The following is a 10202-nucleotide window of genomic DNA, read 5'->3' as shown; positions in this document are numbered from 1 at the left end:
GTGTTGTTTATCATGATGATATAATCAGAAGGCTGCACCTTTGACTGAACTGAAATGGTAACAAGACTCCAATCTTGTTCTTTGGGATCATAAAACAAAAACATCATTTTGAGACCTAAAAAAAGACCCTAACTACAGCATGAATCTTGATTCCACCGAACTCAAGTGGAAAGACTTTCATAGCGAAGAACATGTTAATTATCTATTGGTTCTTCAACCAGCAGATGTACAAATTCAGAGTGGTACACCAGAGAGAAAGAGTTGAGTCTCTGACTTTGTGGTAAAGTCCACTCCTTCTACTAAGCCATGTAATTTTTGTCATAATTGTATAGTGCACTGAGCTCTTAAGTGGACATGTGCTTCATAATGATAAACATAATTTGAATAAAGTTACTAGTTAGAACCCTTTAGGAAGTACTGCGTCTCTAAGAAAACAGAATATTCTATATAGTTGTTAGGCATATATCCATAAACAACACTTTAAGCTAACCACTCTGTAACTAAAGTGAAGCAACTTTGCATGTTCAGTGGCACAAACTAATCCCTGGCAGAGGTTTACAATACAGTATCTCTACAACCACATTGAGATGATCCTATGAACAGATGACGCACCATCCATAATCAACAAGTAAATACATTTTAGGTACTTTTCAATTTCCTAATGTGTACTTGGGGTTGTCAACTATAATCCATCACAGGCCTGTCCAACCTATGCCTGTCAACTGACAAGCACTGTCTCTTACATTTACCTTTTTCCTTGAGGATGACAACACTTCAACGCATGGAATTATGTTTTATTTACTTGCTTACTTAACTGATTTTTCTGCATATTTATCACAGGACAACAATTTTAGATATGCAGAGTAAGGTTACTATGCTTTGTAAGGTTAACAGCAAAACAAAAGTATAAATAGAATATTTTAATTTAAGAAGTCAAGCTAAATAGAGTACTCAATAACCATGGTTAGTTAATATTAAACTTAGCTTTTAATATATTATTTTCAGTAAAGAAAAATAATATTTTTTAGCTGCATTTGTTTGACCAATACTAGGTTGAAATTCTGCATTTTTTATTTTGTTTTATTTATAAATTCATAAAAGAAAAAAGCTTGACAGAACAGAACCTTAAAACATTAAAATATATTAGGAAATCGTTACTACAGGAGAAAAAGAATATGCATACATGATGTTTAATACAAAGGACAATGAAAAAAGAATGTACACCATTAATCTACACCAGCTTCAACTGTTGAACCATTTGCCCTGTTTCACATTTGTCTTTGTTCCGCCAAGAATTTTTCTTTTGTACTGTTCTACAAGAGATTCAAATCTGTCTTCCTCTTTTTTCCTGAATGTCTTCTTTGGTGCCTGTAAAAAAAAAAACATCAAATTTTATAAGAAAGACAAAACTTGACTGGGCTCAATGTACGGTTTAAGACAAAGAATAAAGAAATATGTAGTGATGACAATGCAACATAAAAATGTGAAAATAAAAAGTTTGCGTTGCTTTTTTTTTTTTTTTACTTTAAGAGGTAGATTTTGAAGCACTGTACTATATAACCTGTTTTCACTTTAGGCAAGCATAATTTGTAAAATCAGCATTTTTCATTAGATGCATTATGACACATTTTCCTGGTCTATTTAGGCAGTGTGGTGTAGTGGTTGAAGCTTTGGACTTCAGACCCTGAGGTTGTGGATTGAAATTCCACATGAGCACAAATTACTTGACCTGCCTGTGTTCCAATTGGATAACCAAAAGAAAGGTAACCAATTGTATCATAAATGTTGTAAGTCACCTTGGATAAAGGTGTCAGCCAAATAAGTAAATGTAAATTTAGGAAAATAAATTTGGAACAAATTTTCTTTACGATATTGCTTTTCTAGTACTTGCTTTATACTGCTGTGGTCTTAAAACTTTTTTTCTTGTGACCTAATTTAGCCTTTTTTGTGTTTTTGAGACTGATCACATTTCCCCCAAAATGAATTACTGCCAGTCTCTTGGAGAACTGGAGAAATGCAGTTTGCTTAAAGTGCCTGCAGTGACCCATCATAAGACACTCTGCAAACTGAACAAGACCCTTTCCCACCGAGCACTGTTGTGAATCACATCTCTGTGCGACCCAAATTCAGACAACACACACCCCAAATGAGTCATGACCTATAGTTTAAGAACTATGTTATACTGTATAAAGGAAGATGCTCAGTGCTTTATACTTCTTTTAAACCTATTTCATTGCTATATGCATTACGAGTGGTCCTAGATAATAAATAACAAAATGCCTTATCGAAAAAATAAAATACTCTTAACACATACTACTTGAAAGTAACATGCTTTGCTATACAGAAAAATGCAAAAATGAAGCCTCATCTCTTTTTCTGCAAAAGAAGCTGAGACTTTCAAAAAGGCATACCACAAATGTTAGTACAGTAGAACCCAGATTAGTCGTACCCTGATTTGCCAAGGTTCTGCATTGCCTAACGTGAACCTCTAAGTTTAATAGAGTACTTTTCTTATAATTCAAAAAAGCTGTGCTGTACTGAGAATGTAAATCCTATACTTTTAACCTCGAATGTATGTGACTCACTCACCCCTTAGCTATTGTCAGTGTGTAGTCAGTATCGATCATGTACACATGCTCTACTGTTGGTTCATTTTGGATTTTTGTGTTTATACATTTCAAAGACCTGTGGTGAACTGCTGGTGGGAACTGCAAGCCTGCATTCTCTGGCTCAGAGGATAGCGCTTTGTGGTGCGAGTTAAATGAAGAGCTTAACCCATCAGCCATGCAGAGCCCATCTCTGACCACTGTGAATAGTTGCAGTTAACTGGTGAAATTAGCTGACCACTCTATGTGCCAGTCCCTACCCTCTGCTTGGAGTGTAACCACTACAGTGACCATCCACTTTATCCTGATTTTCAGCTATCCAAGGTAGCTTTGGTCCATGTTACCTTGGATAATTGAGTTATACTGTATTTTATTAAGATAGTCTGTCCAAAAACTATCTATTAAAGTAAAAACATTACACTAAAATCAAACAAATAACCAAGACCAGATATTTACCTTCGAGTTCTTAAGGAGGCTAGCAAGTACATACTGTGTATAAACCCTTGACACATATTTTAAGGAAGTCAGTGCACACTGGGTAAATTGCTAAGGACTCGAAAATGGCAAATATTATCCAATTATATAAAAAGGGTGATTGGGCAGATCCAATCAACTATAAGCCAGTATGCTTAACGTGCATCACAGGAAAATTAATGGAAGGAATTATTAAGGATAAGACTGAGCAGCACATGGTAAGTAAAGGACTTTTTCTAAAAAGTCAGCATGGGTTCAGAAGAGAGAGGTCATGTTTTACTAACATGCTGGAATTGTACGAGGAAGCAACAAAAAGATACGATCAAAGCGGAGCATATGATATTATTTATCTTAACTTTGAGAAAAAATTTGATAAGGTGCCACATGAGTGGTTGGGCATCAAACTAAAAATGACTAGAGTTCAGGGTGTAGTGTGTGAATGGGTGCAGAATTGGCTCAGACACAGGAAACAGAGGGTTATGGTGCAAGGAACCTCATCAGAATTGGCTGATGTTAAGAATGGTGTTCAGCTGAGGTCAGTTGATGATGATTTGGAATAAATAAATGATTTGGATAGGAATATAAGTAACAAGCTAGTTAAGTTTGCAGATGACACCAAGATCAATGGATTGGCAGATAATTTGGAATCTGCTAAATCATTACAGCAAGACTTCGACAGCATACAGGCTTGGGTAGATCTGTGGCAGATGAAATTTCATGTCAGTATAAATGTAAAGTATTACATGAAGGGAGTAAAAAATGTTAGGTTTGAATAAGTCTGAAAATCGAGAGTACACTTTATGAGAAGGATTTAGGAGTCATAGTGGACTCTATGCTATCAACTTGCAGGCAGTATTCAGAAGCCATTAAGAAGGCAAACAAAATGTTAGGTTGTTTAGCACGATGTGTGGAGTACAAGTGCAAGGAGGTTATGCTCAAGCTTTGTAATGCAATGATGAGGCCTCTTCTAGAGTACTGTCTGCAGTTTTGGCCTCCAGGCTACAAAAAAGGACATAGCAGTGCTAGAAAAGGTCCAGAGAAGATCAACTAGGCTGATTCCAGGGCTACAGGCAATGAATTATGAGGAAAGAATAAAAGAGCTGAGCCTTTTCAGTTTAAGCAAAAGAAGATTATGATGTGACATGATTGAAGTGTTTAAAATTATGAAGGGAATTAGTACAGTGGATCAAGACTGCTATTTTAAAGCAAGTTCATCAAGAGCATGGGGACACATTTGTAAACCTATTAAGGGTAAATTTCGCACAAACAATAAGATGTTTTTCTTTACAGAGAGTACCACAGACACATGAAATAAGCTACCGAGTAGTGTGTCAGACAGTAGGACTTTAGGGACTTCCAAAACTAGACTTGCTGTTTTTAGAAGAATTAAGTAGTTAGGACTGGCAAGCTTTGTTGTGCTGAATGGCCTGTTCTCATCTACATTGGTCTAAAAAGGTAAAAAAATATTATTATGGTTCTATACTCATTTTTGACCCAGCACTATAAGGGAATATGTTACTTTGGAGATGATATACAATGTTTCAATGCTCTGAAGCATTTGTGTTCTCATCATTCATAAACTTTTGATCATTGTTATTTTTTGCATGTAAATCCTTCCACAGTCTTCTAAACTTGCAATATGTAAGTCTGAGGACATACAAGCATAAAATAGACAACATTTAAGGAAAAAAAAAGTAAGAAAAAGAAAAATGTTACAAAAGACAGTGAGTTAAAGCTGCTTTCGCAACACACTTTTTTTACCCATATTTGCCATTAAACTATATAGTAAGCATTAACTTTTTCTAGAATGATTATTTTAACCACATTTATTACGAAAATATACAAGCAGCACAAGTTCTTTAAACTTTTGGTTAATCTGTAGTCTATGTAAACAGTGATGAACAAATTTAACCAGTCAATGATCATAAATTGGTGTTTAATTTGCAAAGACAAAAGATCAGAGGTCTGAGGAAGCACATAGAAAATTAAATAAAATAAATTGAGGTGAGTGAAACAAAAAGTAAACAAAATGAATTGCCTCAAGCATAGCAAAGACATGCAGCAGGGCTTCCTATTTGACTCCTTTTTATGTATACTTTCCTAAGAATTTGGGCTAAAACTGTTAAATATACTTCTTCTAATTACCTGTTTGAAAGATGTTACATGTTTTCCAAAGGAGATTTGCTGTGAACGTTCTTTTCGAGAGCTATGATTTTTCACCTTCTTTGGCTGCAGTTTCCCTTTATCTCGTTTTCTAAAAAAAAATAAATAAATAAATAAAATTTTTGCTTCCAAAAAACAATTTCAACATTCTAGTTTTTATCTAGTCCGACCACCTGCAAATGGATTTTGGACTTTTTTTTTTTTTTTTTTTAACTTGCAGAAACCAGTGAGCTGAACAAATGGGTACTTATGTTTTGAAAAAGGAAATTCATTTACAAAGTGAGTGAACACCCAAACCTTTCGGACTCAAGATATTGTAAAGAAAATATACTAGACATTTAACGAAGCAAATTAAATACAATACCTCCCCCGGAACACGAGAGGGCAATCCTCATGGATTACATCAGGGACACCGGTTTGTAGCTTAGAAGCTCAACCCAGCTGGGGCTCATGGCCACCACCAGGGGGCGCCTGGACTATAGCACTTTGATCACAACAAACTAATTGTTTAAATATACATCTTACAATAGCAAATATTGCAAACCAAACAGTAAATCTCTGACAAACCAGATTTAAAAGTATTTGTTACAAAAACAGCTTTTAAGGGTATGTTTAAATGTAAGTATCCTAAATTATTTTGGAATTCACTAATTCAACAGCACATATATAATAATGTTTGAATTTTTATTTTTTGTATTATTTTAAGCAGTATTTTTAATTACTGGAGAAAAAAATACCAGGAAATAAATACTGTATATAATATGCACATTGTCTGATAAATCAGACAATCTATGATGTTCTCATTCTTTATATACCCGATGCAGAAATGAAATCTGCATTGCTCGGTCCAGCCTTTTTTGCTAAAATCTTATAGCAGCATAACTAAGGCATGTTGAAGGCCAGAAAAGTGATGCTACCATTAACTGACTTAAGAGCTTTTGGAGTAAATCCTTTCTACACCTACTTTTCATTTATGTTCAATAATCACTACACGTGGTTTGGCTCCTTAGTGTACATGTTAGTATAATAGTTTAGAGGTACAGTATATTCTGTGGATATTCATATTTTAAAAAAGATATCCATCTTATTTTGACTAATTTACTTTTAGTCGACTAAAACTGATTTACTTTTTATCACCTAAAATTTATTTTTAGTTTTAGTCTAGTTTTAGTCAACAAACAATGATTAAATGACTAAAATATGACTAAAACTTAAATGTAATTTAGTCAGAAGACTAAGACTAAAGCTAAATCAAAATGTATTGTCAAAATGAACACTGATAATTGCACATGACTCTGATGAGACAAAGATTGAACTCTTTGGTGTGAATGCCAGGCGTCAAGTTTGGAGGAAACCAGGCACCGCTCATCACCATGCCAATACCATCCCTACAGTGAAGCATGGTGGTGGCAGCATCATGCTGCGGGGATGTTTTTCAGTAGCAGGAACTGGGAGTCTAGTCAGGATAAAGGGAAAGATGACTGCAGCAATGTACAGAGACATCCTGGAGGAAAACCTGCTCCAGAGTGCTCTTGACCTTAGACTGGGGCGACAGTTCATCTTTCAGCAGGACAACGACACTAAGCACACAGCCAAGATATCAAAGGAGTGGATTCAGGACAACTCTGTGAATGTCCCTGAGTGGCCCAGCCAGAGCCCAGACTTGAATCCGATTGAACATCTCTGGAGAGATCTTAAAATGGCTGTGCACAGACGCTTCCCATCCAACCTGATGGAGCTTGAGAGGTGCTGCAAAGAGGAATGGGCGAAACTGGCCAAGGATAGGTGTGCCAAGCTTGTGGCATCATATTCAAAAAGACTTGAGGCTGTAATTGCTGCCAAAGGTGCATCGACAAAGTATTGAGCACAGGCTGTGAATACTTATATACATGTGTTTTCTCAGTTTTTTTATTTTTAATAAATTTGCAAAAACCTCAAGTATAATTTTTTTACATTGTCATTATGGGGTGTTGTGTGTAGAATTCTGAGGAAAAAAATGAATTTAATCCATTTTGGAATAAGGCTGTAACATAACAAAATGTGGAAAAAGTGATGCGCTGTGAATACTTTCCAGATGCACTGTAGGTTTGGATAGTTTTTCTTCCTTAATAAATAAAATTATCTCTTAAAAAGAAAAAAAAAATTTCTGTTTAGTTGGGTTAACTTTGTCTAATACTTAAATTTTTTTGACAATCTGAAACAATTGTGACAAAAATGCAAAAAAAAAAAAAATTCAGGAAGGGGGCAAATACTTCTTCACAGCACTATGTCACTATGTGTATATACAGTATATATATATATATATATATATATATATATATATATATATATATATACACATACAAGTTGCCTTAGAAAGTCAAACAGTATTATTAAAGACCTCTGTTGTCCCACCCGGCTTTGTCAACGGACTTCAGGAATGGTGCCACTGGTTAATTGAATGAATCAGAAATACTATGTACCCAAGTACTTTTCTCTGTTCAATATTTGTTTTTGTTTTTTTTTTTTTTTTTTTATAAACCAGGGGCTAACAATTCATTTAAGCTTGGCAGTGTTGGTGTGAAACAGATTGTAGCAGAACTCTGTATTAAAGAGGTATTTGATAGTGTTACAAAGGTGAATTAAAGATGTCTCTTTCAAAGCTAAAAACTGCTAAAAATCTCAACTCTCCATTAGCATTAAAGTCTAAAATTGGTACTCCCTCAGTATACAGTGGATTTGAATAAATGCTACCAAAAAAAATGTCCAATTACTTTTACTCAATCAAAAGAATCACCCCGCTCTCTTCTTATCACATTTTGAAAAACAGCATCTCCATCAGCTATAGAAAAAAAATGACGCTTCATTCTATTCAATTGAACCTTCTTGTTACTTTCAGATGCACAAATCATCTCAGCCAGCTATGATCAAAATTAACTTGAGCACCTCTCTTTACCCAAATGTGAAGAACATATTGAGTCAAATCAGATAACACAACTATAAACTCTACATTACCACCATTACATATGGTTGCAGGCTTTGTGTAGTATCTGAAAAAATACAAATTTAGGTGCAGGTAGCCAAAATGAGTATCCACCACAGCAAATCAATTCCAAGGCATACTCACTTGCTCACTTACTTGCATTGAATTAATAGGACTAATCCGCATGCATTTCAAATGTGGGAGGAAAACAGATTACCCATTGGAAAATGCCAATCAGACAAAGGAAAGACATGCAAAAATCCAAAAAAACTGTAAACATTTACACTATTACATAAGTAAAATAACATGCTAAATAAACATTAAAAACAAAAAGAACCTCTAATAATAAAGAAAAAAACCAAGCACATAATAAAAAACATATCTTTTTTCATTGAATGCTAATATACTCTGAGCAGTGTCAAAGTATTTTTTGTAATAAACAGGATACTACAGCAATGTTGGATGACTGCAGCGGGAAGTTTTGTTTTCCTAGAAGTTCCTTATTACACAACTGTATAGTTTCATTTTCCAAGAAGAGGTCAATGGGGATTAATAAAACTTAAGTATTTACATGCTATGTGAATTCCATTTGCATAGCAACATTTTAGAGGAACAAATAATGTAAATAAAAACTATAATAAAAGAAATGTAGTGCAAAACAAATACTAATAAATAACAACCTTTTTATTGAATACAGTAAATGCTAAAATAACTAACCTCTTAGAATATGGAAATTTATATGAAATGCTTTGGTATTTTAGAAGACACAATATACATAGTTTTAGCTGAAGATGTCTTTAAACTTGTATAGTTTTTAAAAAATAATGCAAACCAGTACAAATCATGTTCATCTGATTTAAATTTGATGCAGACAGTGAAGTTTGAGAATTTAACCAAAAACTTTACTGATTCAAAACAAATATCTTAGGCACTAGTTTGTGAAAATGCAGTTCTTTGAGTTTATTTCACATGCACTCCTACAACTACAAAACTGATTCTTCACATCCATAGCATAAAATGTTTCATTGTTACAATGACACACTTATGTAAATTTGAAAATTTCCTCAACTTATCAAGTGCTTTAAGTTTTGCAAATTAAAATTACATTAGATTTTCCTGTCTTATGGCTGTCAAGTGGGCAAAACTTTGAAACATTTATCAAAGTGTAAAAACGGCAACATATTTGTTACAAACTGTGACCAAATTACTTCCCAGATATCAGATTTATCCTTTGTGGTTTTGGCAAAATTACAATCACAAATTTAAAATGCATTTCTACAGAGTGTAAGCATTTAATTATTTAATTATTCAAGTCTACCACCAATAAGACAAGAAGTGGTGGATTACATGCATCATGCATTCAGCAAGCAACCAATTGTTTGATCACTGCATAAAATTACAATTTTTTTTAAACAAAAGCTACAATCATTAAAACATGGTTCATTAATTTATTACTGATACATGACTGACACAAAAGATTTTAGTTCGACATTTTATCCATATTTAACAATTTTAGTCATATGCAGTCCTATATTAAGCAGCTATGAAATGCTGTAAAAATTTACATTAGAGGCCCATTTGCTATGAAGTGCAACTGCATAAAAACCATAACAATAAGAAGCATTTGAGGTATCTTTGTGGTATGACCATATTAATAATAAATAAGTCATGCATTATTGATAGTTTGAGTCATAAACCAATTTCAAAGTTCTGGCTTGGGGGCTGTATGTTTATTAGCAATTTATTGTTTTTTTTTTTTTTTACCTTACTAACATTTCTATTACCTTCATAATAATAAGGCATTAACATGTTTAATGCTTAGATTCATTGACTCACTGTTAAATAAATATACTAGCTTTACACGTACACCTACCTTACTTTAGGACCTCTGTGTGAAGGAAGAGGAAGCACCTTTTTGCGTTTTTTCCCATTTGGCAACTCATCTTCTTCTAACTCAGATTTGGTGATGAAACCAGACCATGACTTCTGTACATGTT

General features: G+C 33.9%; 1 protein-coding gene across 1 annotated transcript in view; it reads right to left on the bottom strand.

Moving 5' to 3' along the window:
• Positions 1 to 1120: 1120 nt before the first annotated feature.
• Positions 1121 to 10202, bottom strand: part of rbm28 (RNA binding motif protein 28) — an 83781-nt gene continuing 74699 nt past the window's right edge. The window contains exons 17-19 of the mRNA XM_028814853.2: positions 10079 to 10202; positions 5226 to 5334; positions 1121 to 1368 (exon numbers count right to left, since the gene is read on the bottom strand). The exon at positions 10079 to 10202 is cut by the window's right edge and continues 106 nt beyond it. Of these exons, the coding sequence (XP_028670686.1) occupies positions 1243 to 1368; positions 5226 to 5334; positions 10079 to 10202 (359 nt within the window). The 3' untranslated portion in view covers positions 1121 to 1242. The remainder of the gene's footprint in view (positions 1369 to 5225; positions 5335 to 10078) is intronic.

This window comes from Erpetoichthys calabaricus, chromosome 1 (assembly GCF_900747795.2).
Source record: "Erpetoichthys calabaricus chromosome 1, fErpCal1.3, whole genome shotgun sequence".
In the NCBI taxonomy this organism is placed as follows: Eukaryota; Metazoa; Chordata; class Cladistia; order Polypteriformes; family Polypteridae; genus Erpetoichthys; species Erpetoichthys calabaricus.
This window is presented reverse-complemented; position numbering and strand designations above follow the sequence as displayed.